General features: G+C 33.9%; 2 protein-coding genes across 7 annotated transcripts; one reads left to right on the top strand and one right to left on the bottom strand.

The window, feature by feature from the left end:
- Nucleotides 1–1,248: 1,248 nt before the first annotated feature.
- Nucleotides 1,249–3,774, bottom strand: LOC118039900 (glycosyltransferase BC10). Its single transcript, XM_035046731.2, has 2 exons — nt 2,744–3,774; nt 1,249–2,103 (listed from the first exon to the last, which is right to left on the bottom strand). Exons 1-2 carry the CDS (start codon nt 3,272–3,274, stop codon nt 1,459–1,461), a joined length of 1,176 nt encoding a protein of 391 aa, XP_034902622.1. The 5' UTR covers nt 3,275–3,774; the 3' UTR covers nt 1,249–1,458.
- A 7,768-nt stretch (nt 3,775–11,542) lies between these two features.
- LOC118039901 (zinc finger protein BRUTUS) lies at nt 11,543–22,155 on the top strand. Of its 6 annotated transcripts, none has more exons than XM_035046732.2 (14): nt 11,545–12,128; nt 14,874–15,083; nt 15,329–15,523; nt 15,638–16,002; nt 16,470–16,695; nt 16,920–17,088; nt 17,233–18,468; nt 18,657–18,828; nt 18,918–19,139; nt 19,221–19,358; nt 19,955–20,189; nt 20,348–20,407; nt 21,436–21,507; nt 21,594–22,155. In XM_035046732.2, exons 1-14 carry the CDS (start codon nt 11,832–11,834, stop codon nt 21,735–21,737), a joined length of 3,741 nt encoding a protein of 1,246 aa, XP_034902623.1. In that variant the 5' UTR covers nt 11,545–11,831; the 3' UTR covers nt 21,738–22,155. The 6 variants fall into 6 exon arrangements, 5 of the variants coding, with proteins under 5 accessions (XP_073266845.1, XP_034902624.1, XP_034902623.1 ...); XM_035046734.2 differs by lacking the exon at nt 11,545–12,128 and adding an exon at nt 12,361–13,330; XM_073410745.1 differs by lacking the exon at nt 11,545–12,128 and adding an exon at nt 12,361–13,371.
- The last annotated feature ends 2,025 nt before the right edge of the window (nt 22,156–24,180 follow it).

Here is a 24,180-nt window from a genome sequence, read left to right as displayed (position 1 = left end):
ATAAAATAATTATTTAAAAAACCTATTAATTCAAATGAATTCAGATAAATATTTATCAAATTTAAATTAAATTGTTATCTCTAATTTTGGTTTAGATAACAGGCTTATACATTACGGGCTCGACCAGTTCCATTATTATTCAAATTAAAATTCTTTATTTACTATTTAACATTAACAATTAAAAAAAGGAATTTTTACTCTTGTTCACGCATTATCAAAACACTATTTATTTGCACTGTTAAAGAGACTCGTTTTAATTCTTTTTTTTTTTTTTTTAACTTTTGTTCTCAGATTTTTAGGAGTTTACATTTCAATCATGACACTTTATTCCGGTTCATAATAATTAAGAGAGAAAAGATAGAAGTGCCAAAGAAAAAGAGGAGAGAAAAAGCTTACAATTCATCACATTTTGGTTATAAAAAAACATCAATCTATGTATAACAAGGTTTTTTTTTAAAAAAAAAAAAGATTCGATGTAGATGGTTTGAGCATTAAATCAAATAAAAAAAATTAGATAAAGATAAAAAAAAACTAAAAAGTAGAATTATAAGACTTGACCTGCAGGTCAACTAAATGTATTTTTTTATCAGAACAATGTTTTCTTAATTTTTTTTTAAATAATTATAGATGTAGTTGAAGTGGGCCACCCAACCCATGAACCAAGCCTTGGATTGGGTTGACATGGGTTGGGTCTTAAACCATGCTTAAAGCTGAAAGGCATGCGTGGCAGTAGTATATCCTTGGAGCACGGATCATGGAAAGATACGATTAATAATAACAAAACAAAATCAGGGCTCTTAACAATGATTGGTTGTTGTTTAACAGTTTTGTCACCTCTAAAATAATGTCTTAAATGGTAGAGAGACGATCTATTTGGTCTGAACTCAGAATTTTTATGTACAAGTTCGTCATTGAATTTTCTACAGACAGGTTTGGTTTTACCATTGCTGCTGCATGGTATCTAAGACGTTCACCAAAAAACCAATGATTTATTGCCTGATTGGGAGTGCTTTTTAAAAGTATTTTTAAAAAAAATTTGAAATTTTTTTATTTTTTTATTTGCTTTAAATTAATATATTCTTGATGTTTTCAAATCATTTTGATATGCTGATCTCAAAAATAATTTTTAAAAAATAAAAAAAAAAAAAATTATTGGCATGCTTTTCTAAGTGAAAAGTCATTTTAAAAAATAACAACAACTACACTTTCAAACACCCTTTAGTAACAAAGTCCGAGGAACAGAAATAAAATTCAGTACTTGTAATAATCAGGTGTAAAATTATTGAAGTAGAGTACTTGTAAATACATTCAAGGAAGATGAGTAATTAAGAACTTTCAAGCTTGTATCCTATCAGCATAACAGAACAGAGAATCAAAGAGCTCTAAAGTCTAATCTCTTGTGAGGGAATATATGCAACATTTACACAAATGAATAAAGAGTGAAATCATTCAATAAACCTATGAGTTGAAGTGCATGACTTTGGGAGCAAACCTTAACAGCCGTTCTAGAGCAGAAGGCAAGAATTTCCTTGCAAACAAGAAACAAGTGTTGGTGCTATTCCCATTATACACGCATTTGCTGCCGCTCCTCATCCTTTCCAGGAACTCAACGGTAACCTCTCTTCTTAAGAACTTAGCAGGATGAGCTCCACCCCTCGACCAATCAACCCAAGTCAAACTCCTCTTTGAGTTCCTCTCCGAGTGCTTCATACTCACAAATGTTGGTAAATAGTGTTCATCAGCGTAACATTGTCGCTTGCAGTACTTTTGGAACACGGGAAAGTACTCTTGGTCCGAGACAACTTCAATGGCAAGGTCTCGATCCATTTCGAACCATTGTGAGCCCTTTCTCCATTGTTCAATTTTGATCACAGGTCTCATACGGGGATTGTATCGGCCATTACCTACTGGACCGTCTAAAACATAGGAATCCACATGATTTTTGGTTGAGTTCATTAGGTAAGTGTAGACCGTGGAGAAGTTGAAGATTGGAATGCATGATTCTGAGAGGAGAACAAAACGTTGGTTAGAAATGTCAAGGAGTGCATTGGCTAATAGTCGTCTTTCAGCTTCAATTATGTTGGTATTCCCCCATTGAACATCCTGCATCATGACAATAATATAAATTATATATTAAAACATCATCTAACAATTTAAGTTATTGAATTGAGATGATTCTTTAACATAGTATCAAAATCTTGATAATCAAGTGGTCACGAATTTAAATCTCACCACCCCTATTTATTTGATAAAAATCAAGCACGAAGATAATATGTGTATAAGTGTAAATTTTAAGTTTAAAAGGTTTTCACTTGAAGAGATGTCTTAAAAAATAATATAAATCATATTTTAGAACCTCATCTTACAGCCTAAGTTATTGAATTGAGATGATTATTTGACCATTAATAAAATCAAATAGCTGTAAAAACTCTATCACGGGAAATCAAGAAAAAATCACTGTAGTAATTTATGCAGACACTCAGATATCTTTCTTTTGCACTATATTCCTTTTGATAAGTTCGTAGACCTTGGTTCATGTATTTCTTTTTCTTTTTTTTTTTCCGTATAGAAATCACAGGGGCATGAACCAATCAAGTATTGCTATTAATTAAGAAAAAAATAAAATATCAATTACCAAGTGCTAATTTGTGCAACATAATTGATGTTGATTGAGGATCAAAACAACACGATACAATGTTAAATTCACATGATTGAATCTCAAGAAACTATGCAAAAAACTAACCTTACTGGGAATTCTTCTGCCATGAAAGACAGGACTTTCTGGTTCTGATTCATTGTAAGATGGACTTGAGTGCACATAAATTGAGTACAACCCCTCATGCCCCTGGAAGAATCTCTCCCACAGTGGAGCCATCAAAACTGGACCTTTTGTCAAAAACATAAAAGCAACCTTAGGAACTCTATCGAATGGATATTCGCGAATCCTTGGAGTCATTGAAGCTCTCCATAGCAATTCCTTTTCATCCATATCATGCTTAACATCAGGCACTTCCAAATGTTCTTTCAAGCCTACGCGAGGCAACTTAAATGTTGGTAATGTTGCCAATGGAACAGTTGTTGTGGTTGTGGTAGAAACAGAGAATTGGGTGACATGTAGATTGAAGGATGCGTTTTTGAGATAGGAACTAAGAACGACCCCAGTGACAAGACCGCAGCCAAATAAAAATAAAAAAGAAAGGACATTGATGAGTTGCAACTGGGCATTGAATAGCTTCGTAAATGTAGTGGGCAAATTCTGTTTTTGACCCTTCATGATAATTGGTTGCCCCAATCTGATGCGTGGAACAAAAGAGCTCTCGATCAATAGCTTGAAAGAACTAAAGTAGCAGCAGCAGTATTCTCGCTAAAAAAGGCTTCAAAACTGTTCTTTTATTGATCCAACAAGCAGCTGTTTTCTTTGAGCACAGGAGATGTCAGTTGGGAAAAAAATATGATGATAACTAGAGTTGTTTGTTAGAGAGTTTGTGTCAACTGATCAAAGCTAATGATAAAATATGAAAGAGAAGGAAATCTGAGACCCTAAACAGTAAGCAAGCAAAAATATTATGGAGAGTTTTCAAGAAAGACAATCGATGGAGAGTTTTCAAGAAAGACAACTCAATTTTTATGACTTGCGGGAGAGATTGATGGGGAACTACTAGAAGATGAGGCGCTGGTGCCTAAATTTGTGGTGAGATCCAGAAAGCCACCGTGATGCGAAGACTCAAAAAACAGAATACGTGTAATGATTCAAAAGCAAGTCGCAATTGCCTTTTGACAACATTATTAGAATTAGGGGTTTTTTCCCGGAAAAATAACAAACTTATATTTTTTTATTGTTATTATTATAAAGAAGAGGTTCGAATACAAGTCTTCGTAGAAGGATCCTGTTACCCGTTGTGCTACATGCACGTTGTCGAAGTGTAAACTGGTTCATACCATGTCAAAGTACTATGCGTGTCGGCTTAAACAACACGACCCGTGAGTTGTTAACCAGTGAAGGGCTGCGGCGGCGGAGGTGGCCACCAAGGAAAATTTTCCCGTGAGAAAAGTCCGCAGGGTTGAATTACAGTGTGCATGGATTGATTATTCATGCAATTGATTAAGAAATCATTGCCAGCTCCTAAAACATTGGGAGTGGCTGTTGGATTGCATCGTCACAGCAAATCAACAGCAATTTGTTCCGTATACGATAATTTCATGTGTCACTCCAATTTTCTTTCTTTCTTTCTTCGAGAAAGTGTTCTTCCACTTTCATGTGTTGCTCCAGTTCTCAATTAGCAATCAGTGGTTATTTCAGGAAGATTCTAAGGGAAAACGAAGAAAACCAACAGACCCTATGACGTCTAATTCAATTGAAACAGAAAATTTGTGGTATTTATGGCAACACATGGCACACAGCTTGCGTAGTTAACAGTAATGATTTTATAACTTTTTTCTCGGTGAAAGATCTATTACTTTCTCATACGTGTTTTTCCCGCCTCATTAATCATTATCTATGAATTAACTTCGCCTTTTATCAATGATTTTGATTTGAAAATAGACTTCTTTTTAGGAAGCTTTTGTTGACCATGGAGCTGGATCCTTTTCTTTTTAAATGGGCTTTGATATTCTCTTAGACCTAGAACATTCATGATGGACTACTTCAACTAGCCCAAAGGCTTTCAAATATGCATAAATGATGAGAGGGCCTACTAGATTACCCAATGTTTTCACTCCCTTGGAACATCAAGGTGATCGAAAGGAAAAATAAAATCAAGGAAAGAAAGAGAAGACCAGTTAGATATTTAGGTTTCCGTTTGTTTGCAGGAAAGTGATTTTTTTTTAGAAAGTAAATTTTAGAGAAAAGTGAATTCTAAAAAAAATTTTCTGATATTTGGTAGTGTTATGAAAAATAAACTGAAAAATACTTTCCAGTGTTTGGTTGTGTTATGGAAAATGAAACTGAAAAATAATTTATTAATAAATTAAATTTTTTTTTTCAAATTTATCTAATATATATAAAATATTTAATCACTTACAATAAAAAAAATAAAATCCAAAAAGTATATTATAATAATAAATTTTTTTTATTATATCCTATATTTATATTTATACGTAGCTATATATATCATTATCGTTTTAGCAACTGTACTCATCACTAATCAACCAAAAGCTCTCCATAAATATCCAGACAACAGACCAATAAGCCACAGCCACCTCAGCCCGGACACGAATTCCTCTAATTAATTCATCTCACTGTCTTGGTGTCCCCCTCTGCTCTTTTCCTCTTCGTCAGATCTCTCCTTCCCTACTCGATCTCACTGTACAAACCGCACCTCACAGAACTTCGGCATGGCTCCCCTGGCCCAAACTAACCGATCTCTGTCGCCATCACAACCGTCTGGGTAAGTGTAAAAACTCATCTCTTAAAATTACAAAATCGCCACAACTCCTAACATTTCATTTTTTTTCGATACAGAAAAAGCGAAGTCACCGATTTAAAATCGCAACTCCGACAACTCGCCGGAAGCTGACTCCCCGGCATCGACGATTCGAAATGCGAACTATTCAAAAAAGTAATATCATACATGACCATAGAGAAATATACTTTCCAACTGTATTCGGACACAGAGAGGGGGAGGGGAAGATATGTTTTATCAATAAAGGAAAGTGTTTTCCTTTTGACAAGGAAAGGAAAACACTTTCCTCGGGTAAAAAGCAGTTTACTTGTTGACCGGAATCAACTTTCCTTTGACTAATTTTCTGAATGGTTGCCAAACAAGAAAAAATGAAGAAACTGAGTTTCCTTGAAACAAACAAGGCATTAGGATCCGAGGTTTTTTGAGAGTTTTCCCAACTCTGAAACATGTGTTTCGTCAACAAAGCAAGTTAATTTAAAATATTTCCGATCTTGTTTCATCCGAATATGATAGAATCCGTAAGCAATTGGAAGATCTGAAAGCTTTGCCAGTTGGGAGTGTTTTTTGCTCGTAATTGTGTCATAATTATTTGAATCATCTCACTAGTTTGCGGCTTCATCAGATTGTTGGGCTCTTAAAATAACTAAACGCCAAGAGGTTCTAAGAGTGAAAACCAAGCGATCCTGGCGAAACTTCCATGCAAAAAGGAAGCAAACTGTGGTAATTTTAATATTTTATTAGTTTTAAAATTAATAACAATGCAAACTTTCAATAATTTTGATATTTATAAAATTCAAATAAATAATCTTTAAAACCAGTTACCTCATAATTATTACCCGCACTATAATTCTAGTGGCTCTCTGTGGTGAGAATTTTCTGGGTGTGTATCGAACTGCATGACGTATTTGGGTGGCAATATATGGAAAGTGGCTTTTCATGAAGCATAAAAGATGCTCGAAGTCTTCCCCATCGGCATTGACTGATGGGATTTTTTATGTCAAAACACACGTGGATGCCACTGGGGACATTATGATAAATTGCGATAGGGGTACCGAATTTTCTATGTATCCTAAGTATCATTTTTAAAAAAGCAGTTCTATCTTCAGTCAGCAAAAGATATCATATTTATTCTTTAACTTCAAAGTATAATGGAGTAAATTATGGTAATATATGCTTGGTATTGGAATTTATTATTATTATTAATATGAATTTTCAGACCAGTTTACTTGTATTTAATTAATTTTATAAGTTTTAAAGTTAATAATTATATAAAACTTTAATAATATTGCTATTTATAAAATTTAAATTTGTGATTTTTATAAAGTAAATTTAAAGCTTCACTAATTAAATGGGAAACTTTTAAAAGTTTGTGGATAGTGATTTTAGCCGACGATCAGAATGAGGGGGAAAAAGAAAAGAAAAAAAGAGTACATGAAATTGACAGCACCTCATCTCGAGAAGGCATTGGATCCACGGTGGAATATCTATATTACGGTGGATTTCGTCGACGTAAAAGAAAAATATGTGGGTGTATGCCAGCCAGTCATGGGAACACGCTGCCATTTACTTTCACAAAACCTCTTTCTTCCATGGAAGTACCATTGATTCCAAATGTTTCTTATTTCGGATTCCAAATCTCAGATTAGGTTGAAAAAATACAATAATAATTAAATCTTGACTTTTTCTTGGTACATTTTAAACTCATTTTCTTTTTTAAATTTGATGATTTAAATTTAACCAACATGACTAATTGAGTACTTGGACTTCTAATTATAGCCTGAAGCCATTGAAGCACAGGATATATAAATTAGAAGTTAAAATTTTTAAGTTTTAATTTAAGTAAAAGTTTGGAACAATCGGTCGTATAATACATCTCGTATATATCTTAAAACCGATGAATAAATTTTCAGGGGTGGATTATTTAGTTTTATGCAGATTCATCAGCTCCTAGGATTGTTGTATTTTTTTTAATTATAAATATCTAAACTAGCTTATATATACTATTAATTTTTTAAAACTCTAAAATTAACAAACATATAAAACCCTAATATTTCTAACATTCAAACTGTTAACCTGCATAGAATTATTGTATTTTTAAGGTTAAACAGAAGAGGCCCACCATAGCCCCATTTTGTCTTTTAACAGCCACTGCAATGCAGCGTGGTCATGCTGGATCACTGTCGGCCAGACACTGTCAATACCATATTTATTTTTTATTTTATTTTGACGGTCAGATAATCAGATTATTTAATCTTTTATCTGAAAAAATCCTGTTTAAAACAAGACATCATTGTTCGAATTAAGGGCGTTCTTCCTGTTAGAATAACCCACGAACTTTCTACCTAATTTTGCCCTTCTCTCTTGATTCATACACGCTGATATGTTTGTTTATCAGTATTTTTTTTTTGATTAATTAATATAGATATTCTGTTCAATTAATTGTAGCGTTTCTTAATTAATCTTTATAAATTTCGAAGTTAATGATCGTATAAATTTAAGTGACTCTGAAATTTGTGAAGACTCTATCACTGGTGATATTTAGAGAACAAACTTAACCTTAAATTGAGTTATTTTTTTTTAGAGTTGTTTATTGATATAATTTAATAACTTGGTGGATGTTTTTATAAAAAAAAAAAATAAGAAAATTCATTCTTTTATCATAAGAATTCATTCTTTTTTGGCCACTTTGACCAGATTAAAAAAACAAGAATGAATTTTCGGTTGTTAGCTGAGGACACCACAAATGAAGGAGGAGCAAATGTTACCGTAAATGAAAAGCAAGTCGCAAGAGAGAACCTTGTGAGAGCACGGGCATGTCTCGTGCCACCCAGCGATTGCCACGCCTTTACATGCCCGTTTCATGTGCTCCCTTCATGCTAGTATAACCACCTGACCGGTCCTTCCAGCTCTAAATTACTCTATTGCCCCCTCCACACCACTGTTTTTTCCTCTTTCAAGCTCGTCTCCTTTTCTCTTATTTATTTATTTATTTCCATTTAATCCCAATATTTTCTCCGAGAGCCGGGCTCCATTGGTTGTATAAATTACTCAATTATTTCCCTTAAAAGGTTTAGATTAGGTCGTTCTATATTTTACATGATAAGAGTTTTAAATAATAAATGGTGGTTCCTCGTGTGATCTACTGTGTGAATTTATCTATATTCTCATTTAATGTGTATTAAAATCCTTTGTACGGGAGAAAAAGCATGACAAGACCATGTCTTTCCTTTTTTATTTATTTATTTATATGACACGCACTATATCTGGAAAAAAAAAAAAAGTGAACCGGTTATATGTACTAGTTTTGAATCATTTGCATTTTTAATTCAGATAAGATTTTTATTAGTAACTGGATCCGGTAATTATTATGCTAGTTTTGACGTTTTTAATTTTATTCTTCGCGACTCTGTGAATTATATGAAATATATTAGTATTCATATGTATCAGTATTTATATATATTTTTTTATGATATTAAATGTACGCATACATGCGAGTATATCATTAACTTGGATCAATTTATTTTTGAATCCCAAACTTTTTTTTTTTAATAAAAAAATCAGCAATGTTGACGTTCATCTAAGAGAGTCATGGATTGATGATTCTAGTAAATACACGAACACCCTGGCCCTCCAGCGTAGAAAGCTTATTTATTGGAGCACGTGTGCTTTTGCTTTTGCTTTTACTTTTAAAAAATGTTTCTTTTAAAAAATAATTTTTATATTTTTATATCGTTGATATTTTAATGTAAAAAATATTTTTTTAAAATAAAATAAAAATATTATTTTAATATAAAATACTTAAAAAAATAACTAATATTAAAACACCAATTAATCATAAACCTTACAACCGAATCCATAAACATGGACTATTGGTGATGATCGGACCACCTACTCCCCTGAACTTCAAGTACTTGCTCCGCCACTGCTTACCACATTTGTCTTCCTCGCTTGCCTTGTAAGAATATTCAACAACATTCTTAACAAGTAGTTATCTAATCTTTGGACTATAAAATAAATAGTTCGATCAAATCCAATTCGATTAAAAAAAACAAGAAGTCGTAGTTCATTTTTCGAGGTGCAGTCGGCTATTTTCATTGACCTTCCCACTTAGGGATGCAAAAATCTATGATAGGCGCTTACAATTCAACGACGAGAACTAGCACTGCTAGAAATTATACTTGATTTTAAGATTTAAAAAAAAAAATAGCAAATTAAAAATATTACCAAAAATAAATAATTAAAAAAATATCAAAAAAATATATTTTATATATGTCGGGATTGAAAAACATGTTATTTTATAGTTTTTTACTATTTAGAATAGTAACATCTAATAAAATATTAAATTAAAAAAAATGAGATATAAACAAATAAAAAAAAATCTCAAAAACATATCAAAATTTCAATTACAACACTATTAATATTATCAGAAATATCTCGACGACACAAATACAATTACATTAAGTAAGGTCAACATTGGTAACCTGAGTGGATTACACTTGCTACCCAAAGATAAAAGGCGAATCACTTGCCTTTGACGGTAGGTGTAACACACTTGCATTATTGTTAGAGAGTTTTTTTAATGTTGTTTTATTTATTTTGCCGAAATATTTTCAATGATATTGGTAATGTAGTAATTGGAATTTTATTATATTTTCAAGATTTCTCTCTCTCTCTTTTTTTCATGTCTGTTTAATATTTTTAATTTAATGTTGTTATTTTAAATAGCAACAAGCTGTAAATTTCATGTTTCTCAACTTTTATTCTGTTTTTTTTATCTGTGTTATTTAGCTAATATATTTTTTTAAATGTACCAATAAAAAAAAAAGAGAGAGCCTGATTTCGAGCACTGTCCAATGATGATGCCACAAAGGTCAATTAAATAACTCATAAATTTTTTGTAATGGTAAAGACGCCACTAAGCCAACTTTCACTCCTCAAACCTAAGTTTTTTTCTAATTTTTCTAGTCACATGTCAGGTAGACACAAACATGGGTGATCAGATAAGCTTGTCATAAATGAACATTCGTCTCTTCTTATTCTTTTTTTAATGAACATAAAGCTTTAATCTTGACAAGTACATTGTATATTCAAGATATCTCATGCATTTCTTGTCGATATATTCAAAATAATTTAATAGTTTTTTCTAATAATAAAAATAAAATTTGAATCTAAAAAGTCAACGAGGTGATCAAGCCTCCCCAGCCACCAAACAAACCCTTAAAACTCACCACTATATTACTACAAGATTTTATAATTTAAATTTAACTGAGTTAAAAATCACAACATAACAAATACTAACTTTAAGAAATTATCAGATGAGGGTATTTTTGCTTCTAAATATTACAGACCAAACCAATGAAGTTTCCAATAAAAATTAAAACTTAATTGGAAGTGTAGTTATAATTATTTTTTATTTATAAATATATTAAAATATTTTTTTTATTTTTAAAAAATTATTTTTAAAATTAGCACATCAAATTTATATAAAAACATAAAAAATATTAATTTAAAACAAAAAAAATAAATTTTTTTTTTTCAAAAATATTTTTGAAACTAAAAAATAATGTCTTCTTTACTATTCAAGTTTATAACTTTATAATTATGCTCATGCTACTAAATAAAAAAAACTAGATACCAATTACTAGATTAATGATTTATAAAAAAACTCATCCATTGCTTTATGATTTTAGATTGCTTACTAATCTCAGTTAATAATTTTTCAACAATGTTTTAATAGATCAGAGATTTTTTTTTATTTTTTTCTCCTGCCAAAATATAAACACATTTTTTTGTTTAAGTTCCTAATGGCGAAAATCTTCGTTAATTGGGATCAATCTAGATAAATCTCCTTAACAGATTTAAATTAGTAAAATATTGCCAATATCTAATCAACCTAAAAGGTACTTTTCTTTTTCATCTCAGTAAATCTCAAGATTAGAGGATCGTGATTATAAATTTAAAAAATAAACTAGAAATATACATAAATTATTTATTTAGTTTTGTCTATTCCAAGCTTCGTAAATCCCGCTTACGACCTCTCTGATTAACATCACCCTATGATCTTTTCCATTTATTTTTCCCCATTCGCCAAACAAACATAAATAAATAAATAATAACTCACTCTCTAAAATAACCGAAGAAATAAAGAAAGAAAGAGACCGCTATAAAATGCCCGTCTTCTCCATTTGCATTCTTTGTATTCTATCTCCTCCTTTTTCTGTTTTTATACGCTCCGTACTCTTCTCCTTGTTTGCAAACAAAGACAAAGTAATCCACCAAATCTACAAATAACTGGAAAACCAAAGAAGAAACCAATTTTTTTTTAAAATGAAAATCTAGCAATTTATTTCAAAAAAAAAAAAAAGAAACAAAAAGGAGAGAAATTAGGAATTTCAAGGTTCTTTTTTAATTAATTGATTCGCTGCTACAATGGCGACGCCATTTTCTGGTATAGACAGAGGTGGAGCAGGAGGAGTAGCGGTAATGGCAGGTCCATTGAATCCAATCGATCCTTCAACACCGTCTAAAACTTGCCCGAAAAGTTCGGCTTTGAAATCTCCAATTCTTATCTTCCTTTTCTTCCATAAAGCTATTAGGTCCGAGCTCGATGGCCTCCACAGAGCCGCCATCGCTTTCGCTACTACTGGTGGCGATATTGAGCCGTTACTTGAGCGATATCACTTTTTTCGCTCGATATATAAGCATCACTGCAATGCTGAGGACGAGGTTGGTTTTACTAATTTCTGTTTCAAATTTGCTGGATTTCAGGCTTTGATTGATTTATTATACTTAATTTGTTCGGTTCAATTTTCCTCCTTTCAGCTTTCAATTTTGCGTTAGATTCTATGGTGTGTTAGTGTCTTGTAATCGATTGAATGGGAGTTTTGGAGTTTTTTTAGGGATACGTAATTGAATCTTCTTTCTATTTTATTTGTAGTTTGAGAGATGATTTCGGGTGATTATGGCTTAATTGTGCTTATTTTTTAGTTGTGGTCATTCGAGTTGATTGTTTTGGATTGGCTGAGAGTATAATTTGATTTCTCAATAGAGTGAGTAGATGGTACCAGTTGAAGCTATGTACTTTGATGCATTGACACGTATGAACGGTATCTTTATAGTTTATATTCTGATACTAGTGCGGTGGTGATGAATATTTTCTTCTTGCAAAACGAAGTTCTGTGGAATCTGAATCGCCAAGAGCAATAGCGGTTCAATATATGGCCTTGTAGGGATGGCAAAATTACTTGCCCCCGATGGATACCCGACAGTACCCAACCCAAAGGGGGCAGGTAAGGTATGGGACGCATTTTTACCCTGATAACCAAATGGGGTTGAGTGTGAGATGCATGCCCCCAGCTCCGTAGAGAACCTGGACCTGATTATAGTGTATATATTCCATTTATATATATATATATATGGAATAATTAATCTTTTAAAATAATTTTGTTGCTGGATTTATATTTAACTATGTATGAGAGTTTTGGTAAAACTCAATGTTTATACGCACTTAATATTATTTTTTCATTGCATATTAACCATCAAATATTAATTGTAAATACAAAAAATATAATTTTTTAATTAATGGGAAATCCCCAGATCAGCTCCAAACCTGATGGGGGAAAAGTTTTCTTCTCTGCCCCAGACCCAATTAACATGGGGCATAGATGGGGAAGTATAACCTGCCCCATTTCCATCTCCATGGCCTTGTGATTAAATTTGATGTGATAGCTTTGATTGTGGGTGTACCGGATGGTTAAGAATCAGCATGATCTGTTGGGTCTGTTAGTGCCTAAACAGCAGGTTTTAGAGGAGATCAAGTACAGTGTGCCTCAAATTCATGGTTCAAAGGAGCATACTATCCCACTGGGAAGACATTGTCTGTAGTTACTGCGTGCATGTTCACCTCAATGACGTATAACACTGCTACGGTATGATATGAGAAGCTCACACTGTGTATGTAACATCCATGGTATGTTTATGGCAAGACCCTCTCAATTGTTAGCATGACCGAACTATCAGATAGCGTTTCAATTGTCATTATCCATGGTCTTTTGGTCGTTAGATTAATTATAATATGGTAGGATATGGACTCCATATGTTTTAGGGGGTGCTTAATGACTGGGGTTTCTTGATTACGGTATGCACTGTTCGCTATAATTGCTTCAGATGAAGTCATTTATTGCTTCTCATGTTACTTTGGGTATGTGTTTTAATCTCCCTCTCATTTTTTGCAAGTTATTAGTTATTGAATTAGCATTGCATTTATACTCCTTTCCTTCTTTCTTAAGTCATGGAATATTCCATCTTGTAGCTACCTTTGCTCGATGGTTATTGTTTACCTATAATTTGGGGGTTGAGAGTTATTTGCATCTGTATGAGCTACGGGGCATTTGACACAAAACAAAACGAGCTGGCTTGAGTTTAGAAGTAACAGATATCATAAATATGTAAAAGGTTTGCTAAATTGAGAAGGCTGAGAGGGCAAGATAATCTGATAATCATTGTTTTGCATGACAGTAATGCAATCTACGTTCCTCAAATTAATTTAGCCATGAAATATCTCTATGATACATGATCTCTGAATTGAGGATTTATTGTGGGATTTATCACTAGTTAATTAAGATATCATTAAGTGCGATGAATGAAAGCGGTATATTTTGGAGAATCTGCCACATTTTCTTGCAAGAAGTACTGGCTCTGCAGCTTTTAGTAGGTACTGTTTTGTCAAATAACAATATAAATTTTCTGTGCCACGTGGGCCATAGTACAAGCCTTAGAATCCTGTCACATTTCCTGTTTGTGATACAGTATTAAGTGAAATAGGAATAAGAGATTTATTGATGTAATTTCTTGCCCCTCTTCTTGCTCCTTAAACTGACCAAAGGTAGAAGGTGCTTTCAGAAACAATTATGGCGTGGACTTCCAGATTTCCATAGTCATCTATCAATTGAAATTGAAAAATTAACTTTAGGATCAAATCAATTTGAATTGAAAAGCGGCATTGCTTACATAGGTTTGTAATATCTGATTTTTTTATTTTTTAATAAAAATAGTGTGTCCTGGGACTGTATTGAAACACACAGGGCTGGTATTTGGAATATTGACTTGGGAGATTTTTTTTTATTCATCTGGAGGCCCATCAGGTCTTGTGCTGCAGAACGGTGTACCATCCTTTTCCTTTAATCTATAGTTCTTAATGTCTCTAAGATTTAATGGCAGGCCGTTTTGTATCTTGCCAAGTGTCTTTATCAGCTAAGTTAGGCAGCATCAACTAGTTAAAACAATCAGCTGTACAAAATAAATAGTTTCTACTTGGATTTTCTAGGTCTCTGCAACTTATTTTTGAGAGAATCATAAATGATGTTACCAGCCACAAATTTCATGATTGAAGATGGATTATTTCTGTGTTCTTTAGGTTTAGTTTATACACAAGTAGTTGAGGATTCTGACAGTGTTATTTTGCAACTGTAGGTTATCTTTCCTGCACTTGATATCCGTGTGAAGAATGTGGCACGGACTTACTCCCTTGAACATGAGGGGGAGAGTGTTCTTTTTGATAAATTATTTGAGCTGCTTGATTTAAATATGCAAAGTGAAGAAACCTATCGGAGAGAGTTAGCCTCTCGTACAGGAGCCCTTCAAACATCAATTGATCAGCATATGTCAAAGGAAGAGGAACAGGTAGTCTTTTGTATCAGTTATACAAGGATAGCTTTGCAGTTTCTCATGATAGGTTTAAGGCAATTTGAACTTGATCCTCCTATTCTCTAAGTTGACTGTGAACGAGATGCTCTCTGAGTTGCCAAATCCATGCCATTGAAACTTCTCTTACTAACTGGCAATCGTGTTTCACAAATAATTCAGTAGGAGTTTGATACACTTGGTCAATAATAAATTTGTCACCGACTTTTTGGTGAATGTGGCAGGTCTTTCCCTTGCTTATTGAGAAGTTTTCATTAGAAGAGCAGGCTTTCCTGGTATGGCAGTTTCTGTGCAGCATTCCTGTTAATATGATGACAGAGTTTCTTCCTTGGCTTTCTTCCTCTATATCAACTGATGAACAACAAGATATGCACATGTGCTTGTACAAGATAATCCCAGAAGAGAAACTTCTCCGGCAGGTGAGGATCTTTATGGCAGTGAATTTGATATATATATATATATATATATATATGTTTTTGGATGGACTTAAGGGTAGGAGAAAAGCAAGCTGACTCAAACTTCTGTTAATGAAGGTTATTTTCTCCTGGATGAAAGGGACAAAATTGTCTGATACGTGTAAGAGTTGTGAAGATAATTCTAAAGCCTGTTGTCAAGATTCAGGAGCACCAACTTTAGAGTGTCAAAGCACAAAAAGACACTGTGCATGTGAATCTTCTGGAGCGGGTAAAAGGAAATATATGGAGCTAAATTGTGATGCTATCATTTCCACTAAATTCCATCCAATAAATGAAATTCTGCTCTGGCACAATGCCATTAAAAGAGAGTTGAATGATATAACTGAGGCAGCTAGGAGCATACAGCTTTCGGGAGATTTTTCTAATCTGTCTTCGTTCAACAAGAGGCTGCAATTCATTGCAGAAGTTTGCATCTTTCACAGGTGCAGTTTTTCCACGTTTTCATATTTATGCTCTTATTATAACACTGTTGAAGGATGGACTTTATTACACTAGTTGTGCATTAAATGTAACTTTCTTTGTGCCTAAAGATAACCATTTGGCGTGAGTAGTCCATCATAGTATGGTCCACTGAATAAATTGTGGCATCCTACCTCTTATCAGTCCTTTGAATCCGCATTTTTTGTTTTGTTTTAAAAACCCTTCGCCTCAATAAAGAATAATAAAATTTCAAATTGTTCATCTTTAAAGGCAATTGAACTTCAGTGGATCCTTCCTTTTCCTTTCAGTGCCTTTACAGGAACCAAATAAAAGTGTAATAGAAAGAGAACATGAATATTAGTTATTTGTTATTGGCAAACTAGAAAGAGATCATGAATACTAGTTTTGTGTTATTGGCAAACTTATGAACATCCAATTTATTTGAAATGCTTTTTCTCTATGACTGCAGTATTGCTGAGGACAAGGTTATATTCCCTGCTGTAGATGCAGAGCTCTCTTTTGCCCATGAGCATGCAGAAGAAGAAATTCAGTTTGACAAGCTTAGGTGCCTGATAGAAAGCATTCAAAGTGCTGGAGCCCACACGTCTCTTACTGATTTCTATACAAAGTTGTGCTCTCAAGCTGATCAAATCATGGACAGCATACAGAAACACTTCCAAAATGAGGAAGTTCAGGTAAGCATGTTGTTGCATCACTGTGTGGATATTGTCTTACCTATGGAAGATGCATGTTCATTTTTTAGTTTCTGCTATTCTTAACTGGAAAAAAAAAAAGAAATAAAAGAAAGGTAGAGCTACAACATCACCTGCATATTAATTGGGATTTAAAATCAACAATCATACACATCTTGGCTCTTACTGGCTTGGAGAGCTGTCTGACAGGTATATTGCATTGGCAGGTTCTTCCACTTGCTCGAAAGCACTTTAGTGCCAAAAGACAGCGTGAACTTCTTTATCAAAGCTTGTGTGTGATGCCCTTGAAAGTGATTGAATGTGTCTTACCATGGTTGGTAGGGTCACTTAGTGAAGAGGAAGCAAGGTCTTTTCTTCAAAATATGTACATGGCAGGTTCAGTGTCCATTCACAACTTCTCCTTTTTATTAATGCTAATTATACCTTATTGACATTTTATTGAGGGTTGTCCACTGTGGTATTCATCTTATCGGTGCTTTATACCTGTCAATTAGTAACTTGCAGTGAGATTTCTTGCAGCTCCAGCTTCAGATTCTGCATTGGTTACACTTTTTTCTGGTTGGGCATGCAAGGGTCGTTCTAAAAATGTTTGTTTGTCTTCAAGTGCCACTGGTTTTTGTCCTGTGAGAATCTTGGCTGGGACCGAGGAAGTTACCAAGCAGCGGTTCTGTTCATCCAACTCTAGGTCATCTGTTGGTGATGAGCCTTACTTGGTGCAAGCAGATGGAGCTGATGACTCTAGAAGGCCAGGCAAATGTGGAAACTTGGTAGTTCGGGAAGACAACAATGCTTGTCCCTCTACAGAGCCTGTTGATACCCAAAAATCATCTTGTAGTAATAATTCTTGTTGTGTCCCTGGGTTAGGAGTAAATACCAACAATCTGGGAATTAGTTCTCTTGCTGTGGCCAAATCTCTACGCTCATCTTTTAGCCCTTCTGCTCCTTCCCTTAACTCCAGCCTTTTCAACTGGGAAATGGACACAAGCCCCACCAATATTGGTTGCTCATCACGGCCTATTGATAACATATTCCAATTTCATAAAGCCATCCGCAAAGACCTGGAGTATTTAGATGTTGAATCTGGAAAACTAAATGATTGCAATGAAACTTTGCTGAGGCAGTTTACTGGTAGATTTCGTTTGTTGTGGGGTTTGTATAGAGCTCATAGTAATGCAGAGGATGAAATAGTATTCCCTGCACTAGAATCTAAAGAGACACTTCATAATGTTAGCCATTCTTACACTCTGGACCACAAGCAGGAGGAGAAGTTATTTGAAGATATGTCCTCTGCACTTTCAGAGCTTACTCAGCTTCATGAATACATGAAGAATACAAATCATGCTGATGATTTAATTGGAAAGTGTGCTGATTCGTCTGATTGTAATGATACTGTTAGACAGTATAATGAGCTTGCAACAAAGCTTCAGGGGATGTGCAAATCCATTAGAGTAACTCTGGATCAACATGTTTTCCGGGAAGAACTTGAGTTGTGGCCATTATTTGACAGGCATTTTTCCGTAGAGGAGCAGGACAAAATTGTTGGTCAAATAATTGGCACCACTGGTGCAGAGGTGCTTCAATCAATGTTGCCATGGGTAACATCTGCTCTCACCCAGGAGGAGCAGAACAGGATGATGGACACGTGGAAGCAGGCAACCAAAAATACAATGTTTAGCGAGTGGCTTAATGAATGGTGGGAAGGAACTTCTGCTGCAACACCACTTAAAACAGCATCAGAGAGTTGTATTTCACTAGGTTTCTTGACTCATTTATTCGTTTGATCAATTTACCTTTTATTCACTGTTGAATGTGGCATAATTTGTGTAAAGAAAGCTGCTAACTTGAAACATTCTGCAATGTTGTTTCTTGAAGGTGGCATTTTATTTTTTATTCTGGCTGGTATTAGAACATTTTAAGTGTTGCTGTATTTATTTTCTGTTTAGGTAACGATCTCCATGCAAGTCTGGATCAAAGTGATCATACATTTAAGCCTGGGTGGAAAGATATTTTTCGGATGAATCAAAATGAGCTTGAAGCTGAGATTAGGAAAGTTTCTCGAGATTCAACTCTTGATCCAAGAAGAAAAGCTTATCTTATTCAAAATCTTATGACCAGGTTTGTGTACACTGTGCAAACTCCCTGCAGTTTTCTGGATTACCATACTTCAACTTGCTCTGATCAACATATTTGATTGATTTTGTTAGCCGCTGGATAGCTTCTCAGCAGAAGTCACCTCAAGCAAGAACTGGTGACCATTCAAATGGTGGAGACTTACTTGGATGTTCTCCTTCATTTCGAGATCCAGATAAACAAGTATTTGGGTGTGAGCATTACAAAAGAAATTGTAAATTACGTGCTACTTGCTGTGGCAAGTTATTTGCATGTAGGTTCTGCCATGATAAAGTCAGTGACCATTCGATGGATAGGTAATTTAGTGTTATTCGTTCATACTTGGTTTTGATTGGACTTTCTATAGACTTTATGGTATTTTAATTTTTTACTTTCAGGAAGGCTACATCTGAAATGATGTGTATGCGCTGCCTCAGAATTCAGCCTGTTGGACCAGTTTGCACCTCTGTTTCCTGTGGTGGGTTCTCAATGGCAAAGTACTATTGCAGTGTCTGCAAATTTTTTGATGATGAAAGGTATTCAGACTCCCTTTCACCTTTGGTTTATTGATACTAGAAAACATAAAAGAAAATAGTGGTTTCCGGTTTTAACCTAACTAGGCCGTAGATTTTCTGGATTTCAATTAGAAATGTGATGTGCATCTTCTATCATGAATTTATTCACTTGTTCTTCCAAAATTTATAGCATGCAGTTTCTCTTGTTTGGCAATTCAACTTTTTCAATGATTATGATGAGAAGGTGCGTATGAAGTCAGCTAACATGTCTGGAAGCATATACAAAAAGGAAAAAGTTTGCATGTTACCCTCTCGTCCATTTTAATTACAGAATAACAAATACTGATTACAATGATAACTGACTGGAAATGACCTATTTGCCTTTTCATTTATTTTTTAAGCCATAGTGAGAGGGGTGAAGGTCTAATCTGTTTAGCATAGCAGTTCAATCCTTTCATTTATTTCTTAAGCCGTGGTGAGAGAGGTGAAGGCCTAATCTGTTTAGCAAAGCAGTTCAATTGTTTCGACTCTACCATGGTCTTTAAATTTATAAGAGTAACTGCTTCTGAACCTATCCCTGCCACTAGATTTCCAGAAACTCACTGAATTTATTTCAGGGCTGTTTATCATTGTCCTTTCTGCAATTTATGCCGTGTGGGAACTGGTCTTGGTGTTGACTTCTTTCATTGCATGAAATGCAATTGTTGCCTGGCAATGAAACTAGCTGACCACAAGTGTCGAGAGAAAGGTCTGGAAACAAATTGTCCCATCTGCTGTGATGACATGTTCACTTCAAGTGCAAGTGTCAAAGCTCTTCCTTGCGGTCATTTCATGCATTCAACTTGTTTTCAGGTCTGTTTTTTTACTTTGTTTTGTCATAAGATTAACGTAATTCCTTTTTGTTTCAATTTTTGCCTGTTGCAATGATAATACAGATATATCATGAAGGATAGTATGAACCATTTTTTGTGTGCCTGGTACTTGATTCTGTTCACTTTTCATTGTGGCAGGCATACACTTGTAGTCACTACATCTGCCCAATTTGTAGCAAATCTCTGGGAGACATGTCGGTAAGATGTAACCATTTTTTTTAATTAACAAGTAAAATCTATTCTGTTGATCATAAAAATTTATGATTAATTAAAAGTATTGTCAACTGTCTCATTTCTGGTACTTGCTAACCTGGCTACTTATCTTCTCCAGGTATTAAAACTAAATGGTTGTTGTGATCTTTTCTGAACCTTTTTAAAATTCGAATGGACATTCAGCAAATTATTGAAAAGATCCATGATACCAAATAAAGGGAAAAAAAGAAAAGAAAGGGAGCCGTGACAATTTATATGTTCATAAAGTCATCCTTTTTATTGTGTTAATGACAGTCTTGATAAACTTTGGTTTCTTTCTTGTATATTTAAACAATCTTGTGAAACTTGAATTTGTTTGACTGGGTTAAAGTTATGCTTTACTGTATAATGAGGGGAGATTTGGGGTTCTTAGTCTGTTCATCATGTACATTTTATTGTTTGTGATCCTTATTTGGTGCTAGATGTGCAGTCAGTTATTTTGACTGGATAGTACTTTAAAGTATAGAATGGTGGTATGCTTGTTACTTGGACTCTTCAGTGGGCTTGCAATTTCTTTTTATTAAACAGAATCTCAAAATCGAATTCTTCTATTCCATGTACCAAAAGATTTATGGAGAGATACACTTCCCACAGAAGATAATTGGTGATTCTTGTGGTCTTCAACTAGTGGGCTGCTACGAATTAGACATTGCATGCAGGGATCTTTTCAGTTTCCCTCCTTTTTCTTGTCAAGCAAGCGAGAGGAAATGAATAAATTATAAAATTATATCATGATTAGACATGAAAAACACTTGAATTTCCTTAGTGGTTCCAGGAGATGAATGTAAATGAAATAATATTTTTTCATAAGCTCCTTAGCGACCTGTATCTGTACTAAGTGAAGTATTCCATTGAAATGTAAATGAAAACTTATTTTGTAGTGGGGAATGTTTGTTCATGTCCATATTATGTACCGAGGCTGAAATAGTGATGAGGTGTATTAGACACTTATGAAGGCACCTCTCTTTGTTCAGGTTTACTTTGGTATGCTTGATGCACTATTGGCTTCTGAGGAGCTTCCAGAAGAGTACCGGGATCGCTGTCAGGTAATTATCCCAAGTTTCCTTTGTCATCCTTTGTCATTTAAGCAATACTAAGATTGTTTTTGTTTTTTTTTGTTTTTTTAATTCAGGATATATTGTGCAATGACTGTGACAAGAAGGGCACAGCACCTTTTCATTGGCTATACCACAAGTGTAGGTTGTGTGGATCATACAATACCAGGGTAATTAAGGTTGATTCAACAGATTCAAACTGCACAACTTTGAACCAGTGAGGGCTATGGCCTCGCATTGCATGTATAGGCATGTATCCGTGCACCCAACAGTTACACGTGGCTTTGTAAATGATATGCCATTACAATACTCATTTCAATTTTACCTTTTTTTCCTCGGCTGTATTCTTTTCAGCTATTGAGGGCGTCCATGTTATGCCACATAGCTTTTGTTTCATATACCACCGATCATTTGCTTGCTGGGTAGAAAATACTTCTGAAGACGAGTGCAGGAAATTTGAAAAATTTTGTTTTTTGGTTGTTGAGATTAGCCAAGTTACCTTTTGAAATATTACTGTCCTCTATTTTGTAAGCTGTGCTCTGAGCTTTTGGTTCTTCTACCACGATCATTATCTTGCTGGGTAGAAAAATACTTGTGAAGAAGTGTACAGGAAAAATGAAGATTTTTTGTTTTGGTTTACATGCTGTGTTCTGACTTGGTCGCTTGGAAATCTTGGGAAAGCATATCAGCTCCCTGAGATTTTCTTGAGAAATCCCTTGGGAATGCTTCACATAAGCTGCATGTTTAAGCGTTTTAGCTATGGGATGTCGGTGTTGGATGGAAGAAGTGCATTCAACCATATCACAAGCACTCAAGTGGAGCATACTCTCCGGCTTGTATCTGCTAAAATGCAATTCAGGGGAATCTGACACGGCCAACGCGTAACTGGGACAAGTTAATGCATCGGTAATACCTACCGTACACCTGAAGAGCTAGACACAGCCAATGCTTAACTGTCTTCTGTCAAAATAATGCTGCTAATATATCGTGGTCCTGACCCCAGGTCCAGGGGCAATGAAATTCATCACTCCGTCTTTCATCCGGCAGCGGGATTTTCCTGACAGATGCAATTATATTTCGCAAGAGAGCACGCTTGGAACTTCTAATTTCATCTTCTAGTTTTTGCTAGGAGTGACAAGTTACTCGACAGATTTGGCAATTACAAGGACGCAGAAGCTGTTGGTTCTTGGCCAGTCGCATTCTGAAGAATCCTATTCTTTTAATTTTTTTAATAGCAGTGGTTAAAAATATTAACCAAGTTAATAACTTATTTATGAAAACGGCATGGCTAGTTGAGAGGCGCAAGTCTTTCATGCACAATTGTTTTTAAATATGCACAGATGTACAGTTAGTTACATGTTGTGCATTTTTCCTCTAATATGCAAAATTGTGCATGCATCTTGTGAAAGCACTGCCATAATCGTATTCTTTGATATTTTTGCAAAGAAAAGAAAGCTCAAATCTAGGTTCATCTCTAAACAATATATTGTTATTACAGCATTTTTTTTGTAGGAGAACTATAACAAAATCAATTAATAACACAATATGTGTGCAATATGCACCTGTATAAACAAAGGAGCTGCAGGAGATCAGCTTAGAGCGAAGCTAATTAACAAAACTACTACAATGTAAGAAAAATTAATTGAGTCATTCTCCACTTAATTTATTTTAATTTTAATTGTGTTATATTGTTAATTACTACTTGATTAAAATTGTTAACATCTAATTAGTTAAAATACTTTACTTATAATTTTACGATTCAAGTTTATATTGTATATTTTGTGTCGTGTTAAAAAAATACTTTTAACAACTTTGATTCTTGTATTTGTTTATTCATAATAACCTTTTATTCTTCTCATGAAAAATTATTTGCTTTTGAATTAGAGATATTTTCTTTTTTTTGGTGCAGTAATTTAATTATTATTGGCTTGTTTGGGGGGTATTATTGGCTTTTCCAAGTATAAATGAATAGGATTGCTACCACTACTAATATTAATAATACTACCAACACTACTAATATTGATAATACTACCAACAATAGTTAGCTTAACTGGTTATATATTGAGTTTGTTTTTTAATGATGACAAGTTCGAGTTCTCTTAGGATTGCTGGAAACTTACATGATCGTTAATTTTAGGACCCGTGGGATTAGTCGAGATGTACACAAACTATCAAACAATCATATTAATAATAATAATAATAATAATAATAATAATAATAATAATAAATTTGTGTTAGTTTTCTACTGTAGTCCAATTATAGTGAAATATTTATAGGATTGTAGTAAAATTAAATTGTATTATTTTACTCTTCATCCTTTGATTTTTAAAATTTTTACTTAAGAGGTAGAAAAATCTTTGCATATGGGCCAATTTATCATTAAAAATTTATTTAAAAATAATATTATCTTTTAATTTTTTTATCAAAAAAATTATCCGCGATAAATCACAAATATACAACTAGTGTATATATATTGCACGTCAATCCCTCTCAACGTATTTTGAGCTGTAAAGGTATATGAAAGTACTAAACTTTCATCATATCTCATTTCACTCCATTTTTTTTTTACAACTAATATCTCGGATAACAAAAACACAAAACATAAAATTTTAATTTACAGTAATATTTTTAAAATTTCAACAGAACTTGTATGGAAGGATGAAG

Source organism: Populus alba, chromosome 8 (assembly GCF_005239225.2).
Source record: "Populus alba chromosome 8, ASM523922v2, whole genome shotgun sequence".
NCBI classification, from domain to species: Eukaryota; Viridiplantae; Streptophyta; class Magnoliopsida; order Malpighiales; family Salicaceae; genus Populus; species Populus alba.
The sequence above is the reverse complement of the archived record's forward strand: the minus strand, read 5'-3'. Positions and strand labels throughout refer to the sequence as shown.